This window comes from Diceros bicornis, chromosome 12 (assembly GCF_020826845.1).
Source record: "Diceros bicornis minor isolate mBicDic1 chromosome 12, mDicBic1.mat.cur, whole genome shotgun sequence".
Classification (NCBI taxonomy): domain Eukaryota; kingdom Metazoa; phylum Chordata; class Mammalia; order Perissodactyla; family Rhinocerotidae; genus Diceros; species Diceros bicornis.
This window is the reverse complement of record NC_080751.1, coordinates 50,996,630-51,015,625: the sequence shown is the minus strand read 5'-3', so window position 1 is coordinate 51,015,625 and position 18,996 is coordinate 50,996,630. Positions and strand designations below refer to the sequence as shown.

Sequence of the window (18,996 nt, the reverse complement as noted above, 5' to 3'; positions counted from 1 at the left end):
TAATATGAGAGCTTCTTGGATAATTATTAGAATGTATGCAAGCACAGGAACCAAGAACAAGCAACATAATCCATAATCCAAGCGCATGCATTTTGTTAATTTGCAGTGCTTTTGCCATCACGAGGAGCAGACTAGGTCTGAGAGAAAAGGAATCTGACATTTAGAGCTTTAGGCTATACGTGGGATGTGAAGAATACAAGTGGCTCGATCCAAATTCCAGGCAAAATCTCAAGTGCTCTGGGTAGAAGGATTCTGATCCTTGAAGGGTTCCTGCGTCCTAAACAAAACTCTAGTATTGGCAGAGACCACCCTGTAGTTCACCTGAGCCAGAGCTCTTACCATTTATTCATTCAGCAAACATTTCCAAATGCCTACTGTGTACTATGGATTGTGCTAGGTGCTGGGGACATGTGAAAAGGACAGACATGGTCCCTGTCTCATTGGTGTGAAAACATACATTATATATGGGTGATGGGTGCTGTGGTAGATCAGGGTGCCCTGGGAGCACACAAAGGCAATAGGCCTTCCAACCTCATTTTGCTCCCAAAACACTGGCCATTGGGCTTATATGCCCCAGGAGGAAGACTAAAGGAATTTTCCTCAGGAGAAATTGAACTGCCTCCAAGAAAAGGCCCTATAAAAGAAAGAGCGATTTTGCTTTCCTGATCACCCACAGTGAAGCTAAACAGTTGAAAATTCACCCCTTCCCTCAGGCACACGGAGCTTCCTATCAACTTGTGCCTCACTCTAAAATGTGAAGAGAACAATACAGGAATACCTGAGATGTGAGAACAGCCTCCAACAAGGAAGACAGACTAAAAGCCAAACAAAAAACTCTCAAGAAATGAGACAACATAGGGAATGGGAAAAACAAATTTGAAAAACTTTATTCTTTTCAGAGATCCTAAAAAGTTACTGCATCTACCCAACAAAAATAAGATGCTTTTTTTGTGTGTGTGAGGAAGATTAGCCCTGAGCTAACATCCATTGCCAATCCTCCTCTTTTTTTGCTAAGGAAGATTGGCCCTGGGCTAACCCCCGTGCCCATCTTCCTCTACTTTATATGAGATGCCGCCACAGCATGGCTTGACAAGGGATGCGTCAGTGCGCACTCAGGATCTGAACCCACGAACCCCAGGCCGCCACAGCGGAGCATGCGCACTTAACCACTACACCACCGGGCTGGCCCCAAGATGCTATTTTTTTAAAAGTACATTTGGAGAACAAGAAATAGTGCTTGGAAAATAAAAATATGATATCAGGATCCATGTGCCAGAATGATTGGGCCCAGGATTTACAAAAGAGCTTCTAGAACATGAGTAGGGTCTATGATGGTTCTTTTTTTTTTTTTTTTTAGAACAAACTGGATAATGGAGTTCAGTTGTGATGGTTCTCTTTTTGAGAACAGGCTGGATGAGTTCAGCCTCAAACATTTAAATTGAAAGATGCCATTTAAAGAAGGATTTTCTTAGAAGAGGTGAAACAGATTCTTGAGCTAGCAACAATTTTAATTTGGTTGGCCCAGATTGCTGGTGGGCTAGAAACAAAATTTTGGGAGTCATAATCAAAAAATGGCAATTAAAGATTTAATATCAAATGCAATCTCTGATGAAGAGCAGAGATCCTAGGCCCAAGCTCTAAGGAAAATTGGGAGGATTTAATATCTGGGTGGAGGGATTGCCATTGCAAGGGAAATGGAGAAGTAGCCAAGGTGGCATGGAAATCAAGAGAACATTTTGAAAAGGAGGGAGTGTTTAGTGTCAAATGTCCTACTCCTGCTTGAGTAGAAGCTCAAGGTAAACATTTTGAAAAAGTGTCCACTGAATTAAGCCATGTGCAGGTGTGTGGAGAGTGAGCTGGAATGAGTAGAAAGTAACAGATGATCAGGAAATGGAGATGTACAGGGGGTACATAAATTTTTGTTATTTTTGTCAACAATAAATAAATTTTTTTTTTATTGTTACCTTGAAGGGGAGGGGAGAGAGAATGATAACCATAGGAGGAAGATAGGATTCAGGAAGAGTTTTATTTAAAATGGGAGAGATTTGAGCATCTTTAAAAACTGAGAGGAGGGGGTTGGCCCTGTGGCCTAGTGGTTAAGTTTGGCACAGTCTGCTTTGGCAGCCTGGGTTCAGATCCCTGGCATGGATCTACACCACTCGTCAGTGACCATGCTGTGGCAGCAACCCACATACAAAAAAGAGGAAGATTGGCACAGATGTTAGCTCAGGGTGAATCTTCCTCAGCAAAAAAAAAAAAAAAAAAAAAAAAACACACAAAAAACTGATAGGAAAGAGCCAGTAAGGAGGGGCATAATTGATGAAATGATGTCCCTGAATAGGAATGAGGGCAGGGCTGGGATCTCCTGCACAGCTAGAGCAGAGAGACTGCCCTTAGATAGGAGGAGAGAGAGAGAAAAAAAAAATCACATCCACTGTGAAATAGTAAAGACTGGTGGATTAAGGAGAATAAAGTTTGAGATAGTTTACATGGAGTGCTGCATGCAGAAGCACAGTAAGACTGCCAGGAAATATTGAGAGAGATTGTGTTTATTTATTGTTTTAATGGGCTTCAGGTATTCAGAATTGGATCACTCACTAATTTACCCACTAACCTACTCACTCACTCATGAATCTATCACCCAGCCCAAGAACAAAAACTTGGACCTACTATGTGATATCCCCCTATTCTACACATCTGCCTCCTTCCTGACCCAAAGGAACTATTATTCCAGATGTGGAGTTTATCAATCTTTTGTATTTTAAAAAATATGATTTTGACAAAGATGGTATGTATAAAAAATATATTGCTTAGGTTATACTTTTATTATTTTTTGATATATAATCCACATACCATAAAATTCACCCTTTCAAAGTATACACTACAGTGATTTTTAGTATATTCACAAAGTTGTCACTATTTAATTCCAGAACATTTTAGTCACCCCCCAAAAAGAAACACTGTAGTCATTAGCAATCACTCTCATCCCCTCACAGACCCTGGCAACCACTAATCTACTTTCTGTCACTATAGATTTGTCTATTTTGGACATTTCATATAAATAGGATCATACAATATGTAGTTTTTTGTGACTGGTTTCTTTCACTTAGTATATTTTCAAGGTTCATCCATGTTATAGCATGGTCCAATACTTTATTCGTTTTTATGGCTGAATGATACTCTTGTAGGGGTATACATTTTGTTCATCCATTCACTAGTGATGGACATGTGGGTTATTTCCACTTTGGTGCTATTAAACATGTTATTAACAAGTTTTTGTGTGGACATATATTTTCATTTGTCTTGGGTTGGAATTGGTAACTCTATGTTTAACCTTTTAAGAACTGCCAGAATGTTTCCCTAAGCGGCTGCATCATTTCACATTCCAATCACCAGCATATGAGGGTTCCAATTTCTCCATGTCCTTGCCAATACTTGTTATTTTCTGTCTTTTTTATTATAATCATCCTCGTGGGTGGAAAGAGGCATTTCATTGTGTCTTTGATTTGCATTTCCCTGATCCTAATGATGTTGAACATCTTTTTTGGTGTTTATTGGCCATTTGTATATCTTTTTAGGAGAAGGTCTATTCAAATCTTTTGTCTATTTAAAAAATTGAGTTATTTGTCTTTTTATCAATGAGTTGTAAGAAGTCTTTATGTATTCTAGAGAGTAGTCTCTTATCAGTTATATGATTTGCAAAAATTTTCTCCAATTCTGTGGGTTGCATTTTCACTTTCTTGATGGTGTCCTTTGAAGCACAACTGTTTGTCATCTTGATGAAGTCCAATTTATCTATTTTTTTCTTTTCTTACTTGTGTTTGGTTGTCACATCCAAGACTTTGCCTAACCTGAAGTCATGAAAATTTACTCCCAGATTTTCTTCAACTTTTTAAATAGTTTTAGCTCTTAAATTTACATCTTTGATGCATTTTGAGTTAATTTTTTACATATGGTGTGAGGTAGGGGTCCAAATTCATTCTTGTGGATGTGGATATTCAGTGATCTGTATATCTATCCTTATTCCAGTACCACACTGTCTTGATTACTGTAGCTTTGTAGTAAGTTTTGAAATTGGAATGTGTATGTCCTTAGCTTTGTTCTACTTTTTCAAGATTGTTTTAGCTCTTCTGGGTTCCTTGAATTTCCATATGAATTTTAGGATTAGCTTGTCAATTTCTGCAAAGAAGCCAGCTGGGATTTTGATAGCGATTGCTTTGAATCTGTAGATCAATTTGGGGAGTAGTGCCATCTTAACAATATTAAGTCTTCCAATCCATAAACACAAGATATCTTTCTGTCAATTTCTTGTTTAAGGGCTTCTATTATAAAGTTGCTATTTTTCCTTTTTTAATTGATAAATCTCTTGGGTAAGATACTAATATCCTGAAAGTTTTGCCCACTGATTTTAGCATCCACCAGGTAATCTTGCCTGTAACAATTGTTACTACAAGGTTTGCTTAATGGTGAAACTTGCCAAAAATGTATCTCAGTTTAGTTTTTTCTTTATGGAAAAAAATTCAATTCTTCAATTTATAAGATAGTTATGGGGTTATTTAGATTTTCTCCTAATTCCTTTTTTTTTTTTTTTTTGGTGAGGAAGATTAGCCCTGAGCTGAGCTAACATCTGTTGCCAATCCTCTTTTTGCTGAGGAAGATTGGCGCTGGGCTAACATCTGTGCTCATCCTCCTCTGCTTTATATGTGGGATGCCTGCCACAGCATGGCTTGATAAGCGATGCATAGGTCCGTGCCCGGGGTCCGAACCTGGGAAACCCTGGGCCGCCAAAGTGGAGCGTGCAAACTCAATCACTACACCACTAGGCCAGCCCCCCAATTCTTGAATCAGTTTGGTAAATTATATTTTTCTAAAAACATGTCTTCTTTGTCTAAGTTTTCAAATTTGTTGGTATCACAGTTGATGGATTTCTACATATTTTAAATCTCTGATTTACCTATAATTGTAACTCCTTTTTGGCCTTTGATTTTTTTAATAAACTGTATTTTTTAGAATAGTTTTAGATTTACAAAAATATTGCACACATGGAACAGAGTTCCCATACACTCCACACCCAACTTCCCCTATTATTAACATCTTACATTAGGAAGGCATATTTGTTCAGAGTAGTGAACCAATATTGATACTTTACTAACTTAAGTCCGTAATTTATTAATATTTCCTTAGTTTTTACTAATGTCCTTTTTCTGTTCCAGGATCCCATCCAGGATATCATATTACATTTAATCATCGTGTCTCCTTAGGCTCCTTATGGAACCTCTTGTCTTGTGATAGTTTCTCAGACTCTCCTTGTTTTTGATTATCTCGACAGTTTTGAGGTATATTGGTCAGATATTTTGTAGAAGTCCCCTCACTTAGAACTTGTCTGATGTTCTTCTCATGATTAGACTGGAATTATGGATTTGGGGGAGGAAGATAACAGAGGTAAAGTACCAGTTTCATCACATCATGTCCAGGGTAGATACTATCAACATGACTTATCACTGCTAATGTTAACCTTGATCACCTGGCTAAGGTAGTGTTTGTCAAGTTTATCCACTGTAAAGCTGCTCTTTTCTCCCCTTTCTGTACTACCACTAAGGCAGTCACTATGTGCAGTCTACACTTAAGTAGTGGGAATTATGCTCCATTCCTTGTGGGCAAAGTATCTATGTAATTATTTGGAATTTTTTCGCATAGGAGATTTGTCTCCTTCACCATTTATTTATTTATTCAATAATTTATTTATATCAATATGGACTCATCGATATTTATTTTATGCTTTGGGATATAACCTAATACTACTTTATTTATTTTGTTGCTCAAATTGCTCCAGCTAGCCACTGTGAGCTCTTTTAGTTGGCTCTTATGTCATTTTGACATACTCCCATCATTGTAGGTGTTTCTTTGTTTGCTTGTCTTTTGTTTGTTTTGAGCACTTCCTTACTTTTCTGGTACTACAAGAAGCTCTAGGCTTACCTTATATATTTATCTTTACTTATATTTGTATTTACTTATATATTTACATTTTATATAGGCTTATCTTATCTTATATATTTCCCCAGTCCTAGAATTATCCATTTTGTCAAAGCACTCTGGTTCCATTTATTGGAGAATGGTATTAGAAACTAAGATCTGGGTACTATGAGTGCTCATTGCTTCTGTGGTGTCATTGCTTCTAGGCCCTCTCAGCTGACAGAGCAAAGAATATGTGTATGTATATGTGTAAGAAAAACTCAGTTCATTCTACCTCCTGTGTTTCTCCTGTGTGTCTCCTGTGCGTCTCCTTTACTACTCATACAAAACACTTCAGACACTTCTGGTCACCAAATATGTGGAGGTTTTTCCCCACACCAAGCAATTCTCTGCAATACCAGTTGGGTGTCATACAATTGAACTCATTTCTAACACTAACTGAAGATAGTGTCAAATCCCACAGACAAAGGGCTCAGTTCCACAAGACTGCTCCCAGCCTACTTCAGATGCCAATCACAAGTAGTAGGTCCCAAGGTTACTCACAACTTCTGTCTGCTTTGGCTGCAAATCAGAGGTTCCCATGACCCCTCCTCAGGTTCAGTTAATTTGCTAGAGCGTCTCACAGAACTCAGGGAAACACTTACTTATGTTTACCAGTTTATTAAAGGATATGATAATGGATATAGGTGAACAGCTAGATGAAGAGATACATGGGGTGAGGTCTGGGAGGGTCCTGAACACAGCAGTTTCTGTCCATGGGGAGTTGGGGTGCATCACCCTCCTGTTGTGGATGTGTTTGCCAACCTGGAAGCTCTCTGAACCCCCTACTATTGAGGTTTTATGGAGGCTTCGTTCCACAGGCATGATTAATTATTAACTCCATTTCCAGCCCCTCCCTTCTCTGGAGGATGGGAGTGGAGCTGAAACTTCCAGGATTCTAATCATGTCTTGGTCTTTCTGGTGACCAGTTCCTATTTAGGAGCCCACCCAGAGTTGCCTCAATAGAGCAAAAGGTGCTCCTAGTGCTCTTATCACTTAGGAATTTACAAGGGTGTTAGGAGCCCTGTGTCAGGGATGGGGTCAAAGACCAAATATTAGAACAAGAGATGCTCCTAATTCTCTTATCACTTAGGGAATTAAAAGGGTTTCAGGAACTCTGTTCCAGGAACCAAGGGTAGAGACCAATATATATTTTCTATTATCTCATAGTTTACTATGTATACACTAGTATATCCATATATATCTCCATATATATTAGTGTATACATAGTATACTATATATAGTATATACTTAAATATACTGTATATTTATATACTTAAAAGTATAAATACTATATGTACGTATTTCTATATGTAACCATCTATATCTTTATTAAGCTAAACATAAGATGAGTTCATACTGATGTCTCCAACTCTAATCCATTACCACATTGATCATTCTAGCCTCCTCATCTTGCTCTAAATTCCCACCCCAACAATGAGAAACCTGGCTCCCACCACCTGCCATCCATTTACTGAACTATTCAATTCCAGTGTATATGTATAGCAGTATCAGAATTGCTAACCTGTACCCCCCTGGCATATAACTTCATCAGTTGCAGTACAGTGCTAATGTAGTTTATTCTGCCTTTAGTTTTATAGACCACTCATTTCCAAAGTTATTTAGGTCAACACTTTTCCCTTCATCCTCTTCAGTGAGGTTATTTTATTGTTTGTAATACAGTTAGATTGTTTTGCCTTCTGCATTCCATCCTCAGGTTTCCTAGACCTCCTAAATGATTTTTTAGTTTGCATATGTTAAGGTTCACTCTTTGTGCTGTAAAATTCTGTGGGTTTCAACAAATGCATAGTGTCATGTATGCACAATTACAGTATCATACAGAATAGTTCCACTGCTCTAAAAAATCCCCTCCCTCCTCTCCCTCTGAGCCCCTGACAACCACTGAGGTTTTGTTTTTTGTTTTTTTGTGAGGCAGATCAGCCCTGAGCTAACATTTGCCAATCTTCCTCTTTTTGCTGAGGAAGACTGGCCCTGGGCTAACATCCGTGCCCATCTTCCTCCACTTTATATGGGACGCCGCCACAGCATGGCTTGACAAGCGGTGCATCGGTGCGCACCCGGGATCCAAACCCCGGGGCCCCCAAAGCGGAGCGCGTGCTCTTAACTGCTACGCCCTGGGGCCGGCCCCAACCACTGAGTTTTTTAATGTCTCGATAGTTTTGCCCTTTCCAGAATGTTATATAATTGGAATCATAAATTATGTAGCCTTTTCAGATTTGCTTTTTTCACTTAGCAATATGTATTTAAGTTTCCTATATGTCTTTTCATGGCTTGATAGCTCATTTCTTTTTGCCAGTGAATAATATACTATTATATGGCTCTACCAAAGTTTGTTTATCCATTCACCTATTGAAGGACATTTCGGTTGCTTCCAGCTTTTGACAATAATGAATAAAGCTACCACAAACATTCGTATGTTTATGTCTCCATTTTGATTAATGAAATTATTTATGTCACTCTATTTTTTCTTGATCAGTCTTGCTTGACTTTTATCTGTTTTGTTACTCTTTTAAAAGAACCAACTTTAAGCATTATTAATCCTTTTTATTATATTTTGTTTTCTATTTCATTTATTTGTACTCATGTTCATTAGCGTGGGGTTTACTCTGTTGTTTTTCTGGCTTCTTAAATTAGAAACTCATTCATTTTCAGCCTTTCTTCTTTTCTGGTATAAGTATTTAAGGGTATGAGAATTTTATTCAAGTCCCGCTTTTGCCGCTTGCCACAAGCGTTGATATATAATGTTTTCTTACCATTCGGTTCTAAATATTTTTGTTGGAATTTGTCACTATAAACTTGTAGGGTACTTACCTGCCAAATTGTGTGACTTTCTCCAGTAGCCTGAGTGTAGGTACAGAAAAAGTGGGAAGTTAAGGACAATCCAGGCTTGGAGTTTTGCCAGGAAAGTACATCCCAACCACTGTATCTAATTTCATAGCTCACATCCACGTCTCATTTTCTCCCTGCATCTCATTAGGTAGTCTTTCTTTAATTAGACACTCCATTTCTCATTACACTTTCTTCATTTTACTATTGCATCTATCACAAATATCCATCACTAAATGTCATTGCCTAAATTGACTGGTGAGACTGTGGGCCATGAGAGTTTCAGCTATTGTGACAAGAATGTTTGCAAGTGTGGAGGATGGGATCTAAACTAGGTAGGAAGGGAAGTCAAGATAAATGGGGGCTATTGAATAAGTAGATACTAGTGGGCTCAATGGACTGGAAGTCCCAATGAAGTAAAACGAACTGCTGATAAGGAATCATTGAGTAACTGAGATGGAAATGTAGAAGGTTGTAGCTTGAGAATGAATTATCTGAATTTAATATCTTGGAGGTAGAACAATTTTAAGTGAATTATCATAATCTGATAAGTCCATGCTCACAGAGTGGATGGCTGAAGGAGAGTGGAAGGGAAGGTCACTGAAGAGGAAGGTCCAGTGTTTTGGTTCAGTAGTTTCACATAAGTGAAGTCTTCTAGGTTGATGACCAGAGTTAGAGGGTAAGGAATTCTGTAAGATAGTTGCCAAAGTCTTCAGTGAAGAAGAAAAAGTGACAAGAAATTCATAGTTCACAGCAACAAAAAGGCACAGAATGTAGTCCAATCAAGTGGCCTAACCTTCGCGCTAGTAGGAATGCTTAATGAGGTTGGAGAAGGAGTGTCCTGGAAGGGCAGTGAGAATCAAGGGGAACCTGACCTTGCTTTTTGACTCTGAGAGGCATAAAAATTAGGAGAATAAAAGGTGACTATTTAAGAGAGCTGTAGGGGAGAGCCAGGTTTCAGTTAGGGCCAGGAAAGTGTCTAAAACCTTTGGTAAAAACATACTGTTCTCAAAATACCCCCAATGTCTCCAGTGCATCTCACCCACCCTGTATCTCATTATGCACTGCCCATCTCATGACACATTTCTTCCCTACTTCTTCCTCTGTAGCCTTTATTTCATTAGACTCCTCATTTCTTATTACCAATCTGCATTTTATTATCTCATCTCAAGGCATACTGCATCTCCTCCATCACGTATACCATCACTAAACGGGGATGAGAATCCCAAAGCCAGGTCTGATCCAGGAGAGGTATTGTGGACCACAGCCAGGAAACTTAAGCTAGAGGATTTCAGTTTGAACATTTGGTTGGTTGGGATATTGTAAAGAGCTTGTGAAATCATACAAGTGTATTTTAGAATTTTTGGATGATTTTTTTTTATAATTTTTATTTATTTATTTTTTCCCCCAAAGCCCCAGGAGATAGTTGTATGTCATAGTTGCACATCCTTCTAGTTGCTGTATGTGGGACGCGGCCTCAGCATGGCCGGAGAAGCGGTGCGTTGGTGCGCGCCCGGGATCCGAACTCTGGGCCGCTAGCAGCGGAGCGCACGCACTTAACCGCTAAGCCATGGGGCCAGCCCATGGATGATTTTATATATAAGAAAACAGAACTTACTATAACAAAGCTTGAGGTTCTAAGAATACAAGCTAGCTTTTACCTCAGGGCACATTGTGGAACTCCTGTAAGTTCATTTGTTCATTCATACAACAAATATTTGTTGAGCATCCACTGTGGGATATACACTGAATACCAAGTCCAATGGCATGGGCCCTGTCCTCAAAGGACTCACAGTTTGGTAGGGCAGATAGACATATGAACACATTCTCTAAATTCAAGTAGTAAGTGCTCTAATAAAAATAAAGCACTGTCTGTGTGTAATAAAGAAAACCACTGTTTTTTAAAACTGCAATTGGATACAAGAACATTGGAAAACTGGCATATCTACTAAAGCTGAACATATGCTTACCTATTATCTTTAGCTACAATCCAAATCCACTCCTAGGTATATACCCAGCAAAAATGTGTCTCTTTGTTCACCAAAAGATATGTACAAAGATGTTCATAGCAGCACTATTAATAGCATTCAAAACTATGGGCGAGCCCCGTGGCCGAGTGGTTAAATTTCCATACACTCTGCTCCGGCGGCCCAGGTTCGGATCCCTGGTGTGGATCCCGGGTGCGGACCTACTCCACTCATCAGCCATGCTGTGGAGGCAGCCCACATACAAAATACAGGAAGACTGGCACAGATGTTAGCTCAGGGCTAATTTTCCTCAACCAAAAAAAAAAAAAAAAAACCAGAGGAAGATTGGCAATTAATGTTAGCGCAGCGCAAAACTTCCTCACCAAAAAAAAAAAAAAATAGTGCTCAAAACTGAGAATTACTCAAATGCCTATCAATAGTAGAATGGGAAAATCAGTTGAGGTATCGTCACACGATAGAAGATTTTACAATGAGAATAAATCAAGCACAACTACACCCAATAATATGGATGAATCTCACACATATAATGCTGAGCAAAAGAAGACACAAAAGAATACATACTGTATGATTCCATTTATGTAAAATTCAAAAACAGCCAAGACTAATCTATGGTGTTAGAAGTCAGGATAGCAGTTACCCTTGGAGAGAAGGGAGCTACAAAGCTGCTAATCTTCTGTTTCTTGATCTGGGTCCTAGTTACATGGGTATGTTCGCCTTATGAAAATTCATTGTACTATCTACTTGGGATTTGTGTACTTTTCTGTCAGTATGTTATACTTCAATTAAAAAGTACAAAGACATAATGAACCCTAAGTCTGGCTCCTGCCTTCTAACGTGATTCACATAATGAAGGAAATAAATCTATTTTTCTCCCTGCTGTTTGTAGAGCCCAGTGGTGGATGGGGAATAGGTGAGACCTGGAACTGAAGCCCACCGTTTATAGAGCACGTTAATGATTCTTTGGATATATAAAGGAAGGTCCAGAGCTGAGTTTGGGTTTAGAGGACTAGATATTATTTAATTACTATTCATAATAAAATGGAAGGAATTTTTTTGGAATTGCTGGGGAAATGGGAAGAGGACAAGGCAATTGACAGGCAACTGGTTCCTGAATTGGCAGAAATGGTTGAGCATATCTTTGAGAATGGAAAGTGCCAATATTAAATTTAATTAATCTGCTATTTAGAACCATCATGTAATCCCACCCTCACAATTACTCGTAAGCACTCAGTAAATCTGCTACATCTATAATTATACTGGGGCCTTCTCATAAGAATTAAAGACAAGTGACTCTTCTCCCCATCTGAGTCACTTGGAGAATAGGCAAAGGAACCACTGCAGGAGGCAAGATGACAGATCGAGAGACACATGGGAGCAGAAATTCAGAGCCAGAAGTGACCATGGAAACAGAAGCCCTGGATCTAGGTTGACATCCTGGGCAGCATATGGATTAGGGCAGTGTTTTTTCCTAAGTTTCAGGGTCTCCCCTCCTTTAGAGGAACACAAAATAAATTTAATGGGTTTCAATCAGCATGTTTTAAGTGCAATAGGATAGAAAGAATAGAAAATAAGAGTATATCACACATAGCAAAAGATCACTACTTTTTGTGAAACTTTTTAAATGTGTATGTATGTGTGTATTAGGTCATGAGATAAAATGTGTTTTTAACTATGGGGCATAGTCAAAAACAGTTTGAAAGACTCTGGACAAGAGGCTTAAAGCAAACATCTAGTTTCCACGTGGGGGTGCAGAAGAGGGAGCATAGGGAGAATATTTCACCACGGAGGAGATATTCAAGTTAGGTCTTAAATCAACTGTAGGAGAAGGTGAAAGACATTCTAGAAGGAGTACACATACGAAGGCATTTTCGGAGAACAGCAAGAGGTCCATGAGGATGGCATCTCACGTAGGTGGGTAAGTGTGGCAGAAGATGAAGGTGGAGGGGAAGATGAACTGAGGCCCCATTGTAAAGGGTCTTATCATCACAAGTGAGCAAGTCGTACTTTATTTTGCAGGCTAAGGGAGTTTTTTTTTAAAAGGAAGATAACCCTAGTTTCTGGCTCCCCTTGAAGCCTACAGAGAATAATGATGACAGTATCATTTATTGAGCATATACAACAGGTCAGTGTTGAACTTCTTACATTATATGCATTAGCTCAATTACTGATTAGCACAATAACCACTAATATGGAGGTATGATAGTTATCCTCATTTGACAGATGAGCAAACTGAGGCTCAGAGACTTGAACTAAGTTGCTGCAGGTCATACATCTAGCAAGTGGAAGGGGTGGGCATGTCTGTCTGACTCCACACCAATGCAGCTAACCATATCATAAAGCTGGAGCCTCTAGAGGGGCCCGACAGAAAGCAATCGCTACACCTGGCTAGAGAGCAAGGGCAGAGAACACTTGGCTCTCACTCTTCAGCTTTCGCCTCAAGCCCAAACAGACTGCCTTCTATGCCTCTGGGAGGTGAGGAAGTGGCCGGAGGGGAGCAGTGAAAGCACCTACACTCTCCCCTTTTTCATCAACTCTTCCTCTTCTGACTCCAACCCTTTTCCCAGCTTTAGTGTGACAACCTCCTTATGTCTCTGCTGCTTTATAAAACAAGGATAATAATGGTTACCTTTTATTAGGGATATAGTGATAATTTCACAAATTCTTTTTTTTTTTTGAGGAAGATCAGCCCTGAGCTAACATCCATGCTAATCCTCCTCTTTTTGCTGAGGAAGACCGGCTCTGAGCTAACATCTATTGCCAATCCTCCTCCTTTTTTTTTTCCCAAAGATAGTTGTATGTCATAGTTGCACATCCTTCTTAGTTGCTGTATGTGGGACGCAGCCTCAGCATGGCCAGAGAAGCGGTGTGTCGGTGGGCGCCCAGGATCTGAACTCCGGCCGCCAGTAGCGGAGCGTGCGCACTTAACCGCTAAGCCACGGGGCCGGCCCCCACAAATTCTTTTAAAAAAGACTTTGAGAATAAATTAGTTACTACTATTGATTTGTTCATTTTGTCTTTTTTTTTTTTTACTTGCATCTTAGGGTACATCATTATAGCTAAATTTCCAAGAGTCGGTTGCCTTCTATTATGCTTATTTTTATCATTTACGTACAGAGGCTATAAGGCACTAGGCAATTAAAGTCAAATGGCAAATTACTACCTAGCTCAGTTCTTATTTCATTAAACACACCATCTTCTTCTCTGGGCTAAATGGCCAGCCTCAGAAGTGGGCAAATTATGTGGCTACTTACTTAAAGCTTTGCAAGATGCTAAAAGGTCTCTACCTAAATATGCCTCCCCCACATGCAATTCTAATTCTACACACTCCCAACAGCCTCCTTGAAAAGACACATCCTTTCCAACTCACTTAAGGTATGAGGTTACCTGAGAGAGATTATTTATTAGCTAACTAATTAGTCTGTCACAGAAGCCACCTGCCTCCAATATCACCCAGAACAGAGGAGGGGCCTGAAAGAATAACACCCAGGATGATATGATCTGATGTGTTAAGGGAGTGGGTAGAGGAGACGGAAATGGAGTTAGGAATTAAGGGGAGGAAAGATCCAGAACTTGAAGCACCATTAGGGAAGACAAAACCATTAGGGCAGCCAAAGGCCTTAGACACACAGGCGTCTCTAAGAAGGAAGGTTTTAAAAAGAGGAGCAGGTGGGGAGTTAATGTTTAATGGGTACAAAATTTCAGTTGAGAAAAATGAAAAAGTCCTGGAGAGAGATGGTGATGGTGGTTGCACAAGAACATGAATTTACTTTTTTTTTTTTAAAGATTTTATTTATTTATTTTCCCCCCAAAGCCCCAGTGGACAGTTGTATGTCATAGCTGCACATCCTTCTAGTTGCTGTATGTGGGACGCGGCCTCAGCATGGCTGGAGAAGCGGTGCGTCTGTGCGTGCCCGGGATCCGAACCCGGGCCGCCAGCAGCGGAGCGCGCGTACTTAACTGCTAAGCCACGGAGCCGGCCCCAGAACATGAATTTACTTAATACCACAGAACTGTATACTTAAAATGATTAAAATGGTAAGTTTTGTGATATGTATACTACAAATATATTCTAGACAATTTGTGAGGGAAGTGAAGGCAGTCAAGGCTATTTCCGTTAATCCTTTGCCTTAGATAGTATGGTAGTCAGCCTTCAAGATGGCTCTAATAATCTGCACTTCCTAGTATTCACTCCTTTATATTGTCCCTTCCCGTACTGGATAGGGCAGACCTGGGTAACCAATAGGATACAGCAGAAATGACCAGGAATGATCTTCCAAGGCTAGGTTGTAAAAGACATTGCAGCTTCCAACTGGTTCTCTCTTGGATCTCTTGCTCTAGGGGAAGTGAGCTGCCACGTTGTGAGGACACTTAAACAGCCTATGGAGAGGTCTAGGGATGAGAAACTGAGGCCTCCAGCCAACAGCCAGCATTAACCTGCCAACCAAGTGAGGAGCTGCCTTGGAAGCAGATCCTTCAGCAGCCCTGGTCGACATCCGGACTGCAACCTCATGACAGAGCCTAAGCCAGAACTACCTAGCTAATGTGCTCCCAAATTCCTGACCACAGAAAATGAGATAACGTTTATAGTTGTTTTAAGCCACTAAATTTTGGGGTAATCTGTTACACAGGAATCGATAACTAAGACAGATAGCATGAGGCCCTTTCATCAACTGCCTGAGGCTGGTGGTGTCTTTAGTCATTTATATACAGTCATGCGCCACATAACAACGTTTCAGTTAATGATGGACTGCGTATACAACGGTGGTCCCATATCATTACTGCCATATATAGCCTAGGTGTGTAGTAGGCTATACCATCTAGGTTGGTGTAAGTACACTCTATGATATTCACACAAGGAGGAAATCGCATGACGCGTTTCTTAGAACATATCCTCGTCGTTAAGTGACACATGACTGTATCTCTGTTTGTTCCTAGATTTTATCACAGCTACTTAAAGATATTCTGTGACCTCATTTAGATAAAGTTGCACTTATCTTTACATGTTTTGAATACCCAACAGGTGGCTTAAAAATATTTCCCAAGATTGGAGGGGCATTGCTGAATTTCAGACGGTTGAGGCTACAAAGAGCAATTCCTAACATAATACACCTCGTCAGATAATGTGAATGTTTTTCCTTTAATACTGTAGGTAAAATGCTTAAAAACCTGAAGGCAGGCCAGTGTTTTAAATCATTTTAGGGGCCGGCCCCATGGCTTAGCAGTTAAGTGTGCATGCTCTGCTAGTGGTGGCCCGGGTTCGGATCCCGGGCGCGCACCAACGCACCCCTTGTCCAGCCTTGCTGAGGCGGTGTCCCACATACAGCAACTAGAAGGGTGTGCAACTATGACATACAACTATCTACTGGGGCTTTGGGGAGAAAAAGGGGGAAAAAAAAAACAAAGGAGGAGGATTGGCAATAGATGTTAGCTCAGGGCCGGTCTTCCTCAGCAAAAAGAGGAGGATTGGCATGGATGTTAGCTCAGGGCTGATCTTCCTCACAAAAAAAAAAAAAGAAAAGAAATCATTTTACTCCTTAACATGTGTGAACTCTCTTTAAATATATTTGTATAAAAAAAGAGGAGGCGAAATGAATAAATAAATGAAGGCACTAAATAAATAAATAAAGCCACCTTAAGAACTTTTTTAGGGCCAACTTCTTTTCCCTGGGCTCCCTGGGTGTGTGTACCTACCTAGAATTCTAATCTCTGCATCTGAGAGTCTCCAGTTTTTCAGGCCAAGCTTGATGAGTTGTGGGGCCCTCTCCAGCTGCTCCAACAGCCTGGCCAGGCTGACTCGTACATCACTCCACCAGGGCAGCATCAGCACAGTTAGCTGTTCCAGGACATGCAGCCTGTCAACTTGAAGAACCAGAGAGCAGTTCAGGAATTGGATCCATCTCAAAATTGTTGGAGAAGGAATGGTCTTTATCTCTGCAGCTTACTCAATGTGCAATGAGAATCGACTTGCTTTTTGGTTAATATTTTTATGGAAAGTGTTCAAGAATATGCAAATATTATGCAGAATAGTATCATGAAACTGTATGTACTAATAAGCCAACTTTCAACAAACATCAAATCATGGACAATCTTGCTTCATCCTCACTGAATTCCTTCCCTTCTATATTATTTTGAAGCAAATCTCAGACAGCAAGTATCAGTTCTTTTTTTTTTCGTTTTAGTATAATCACAATATCACTATCACACCTTAAAAATATTATCACTAACTCCTTAAGCAAATTTGTCTTAACATCACTTACTCTCAGACACTAGCTCCCTAGAAGGAGGCAAGCAGATGGGAGCCTCAGATGCAATGAGCGTATGAAAACTTGTGGTTCAAAAGTCATAGGTCTGTGTTCCTTAAGGGCAGTTTAAGAAAGGGCTAAATGACTTCCTTAAGGTACATCTAGCAAGGCAACCATGGGTAAAAGAAACCTCAGGGCTCAGGCTATGCTTTTCTGACTATCCAGTACATATATCCGAGTATCTGCTTTAGATTGTCATTCTTACTCAGTTCATGTAGAGCTTCATTTCCATCCTTTTCCAGGTGATTTTCAGATAAATCAAGAATCCTCAGTTTGGCCAAATTGTGAAGATTCTGAGCTGGAAAAAAATTTTAATCCAAAGTAAAAAAGACTTTCAGGGAACTATATATGCATTTAAAAATATCCTTAGAAGAATTCTGAGTCAATGCTTATCTTCTTTGTTGATAGTATACAAACTATTATTTGGTTTGAGTAATTTAATTATTCTCAAAGGTATTTGGATAGGTTTAACCCCCAACTCCCATGACTATGACCAAATGGACAGATATTTCCTGGTCATAAACTTCAATTCACATAAAGCCTAAAGCAGCATGGAATATAGTTGTTATGTCACTATAGGAAAGTCACTCCATTTTTCTAAGCCTCAGTGTTTTAATCTTTAGAATGAGGAATTTGAATTAGATAAACTGTGAGGTTGCTGCCAATTCTAAAATGCCCTTATCATGCAGGAGAAACAAAGGAACAAAAAACAGATGAGCTGAGCTGTTCTTTGTGTACCTCAGTTTAGTCGATTTTGTTAATGTCATAGTTGTGATGTTAATAATAAAAACTTAGAAAGTAAAACAAAAGAGAGATGAGAAAAATAGAAAACAAATAGTAAAAAGCAGATGGAAATCTAGCCATATCAATAATTACATTAAATGTAAATGGACTAAATACTCCAATTAAAAGGCAGGGATCATAAAACTGGAATTTTTTTTTTTTTTTGGTGAGGAAGATTAACCCAGAACTAACATCTGTTGCCAATCCTCCTCTTTTTGCTGAGGAAGATTGGCCCTGGGCTAACATCTGTGTCCATCTTCCTCTACTTTATGTGTGAGACTCCTGCCACAGCATGGCTTAATAAGCAGTGTGTAGATCCGCGCCCAGGATCCAAACCTGTGAACCCCAGGGCGCCAAAGCAGAGTGTGCGAACAACCACTACGCCACCAGGCCGGCCCCAAAAACTGGAATTTTTTTTTTTTTTAAAGTAATACCCGGGGCCAGCCCCGTGGCTTAGTGGTTAAGTGCATGCGCTCCGCTACTGGCGGCCCGGGTTCGGATCCCGGGCGCGCACTGAGGCACTGCTTCTCCGGCCACGCTGAGGCCGCATCCCACATACAACAACTAGAAGGATGTGCAACTATGACATTCAACTATCTCCTGGGGCTTTGGCGAAAAAAAAGAGGAGGATTGGCAATAGATATTAGCTCAGAGCCAGTCTTCCTCAGCAAAAAGAGGAGGATTAGCATGGATGTTAGCTCAGGGCTGATCTTCCTCACAAAAAAAAAAAAAAGTAATACCCAACTTTATGCTAGCTACAAGAGATGTATTTTAATGACAAAGACAAAAATATGTTGAGGTATAAAATATGGAAAACTATTTTATGTGCAAACATTAATTATAAAATGCTATCACTCTAGCTAAGAACTAAGTTCTTTTCTTCACTTCAGATATTTATCATGGTTGCTTAATCTAGTTGAAGTTTTTCCTATCAAGACTGATTAGATGGGCTGGCCCCGTGGCTTAGCAGTTAGGTGCTCGCGCTCCGCTGCTGGCGGCCTGGGTTCGGATCCCGGGCGCGCCCCAACGCACTGCTTCTCCGGCCATGCTGAGGCCGTATCCCA

General features: G+C 39.9%; 1 protein-coding gene across 2 annotated transcripts in view; it reads right to left on the bottom strand.

The window, feature by feature from the left end:
- NLRC4 (NLR family CARD domain containing 4) overlaps positions 1-18,996 on the bottom strand; it is a 46,381-nt gene that overhangs the window by 1,484 nt on the left and 25,901 nt on the right. For both annotated transcript variants that reach the window (XM_058551485.1, XM_058551484.1), the window contains 2 exons: positions 17,355-17,447; positions 16,539-16,706 (listed from right to left, as the gene is read on the bottom strand). In XM_058551485.1, coding sequence (XP_058407468.1) covers positions 16,539-16,706; positions 17,355-17,447 — 261 coding nt within the window. The remainder of the gene's footprint in view (positions 1-16,538; positions 16,707-17,354; positions 17,448-18,996) is intronic.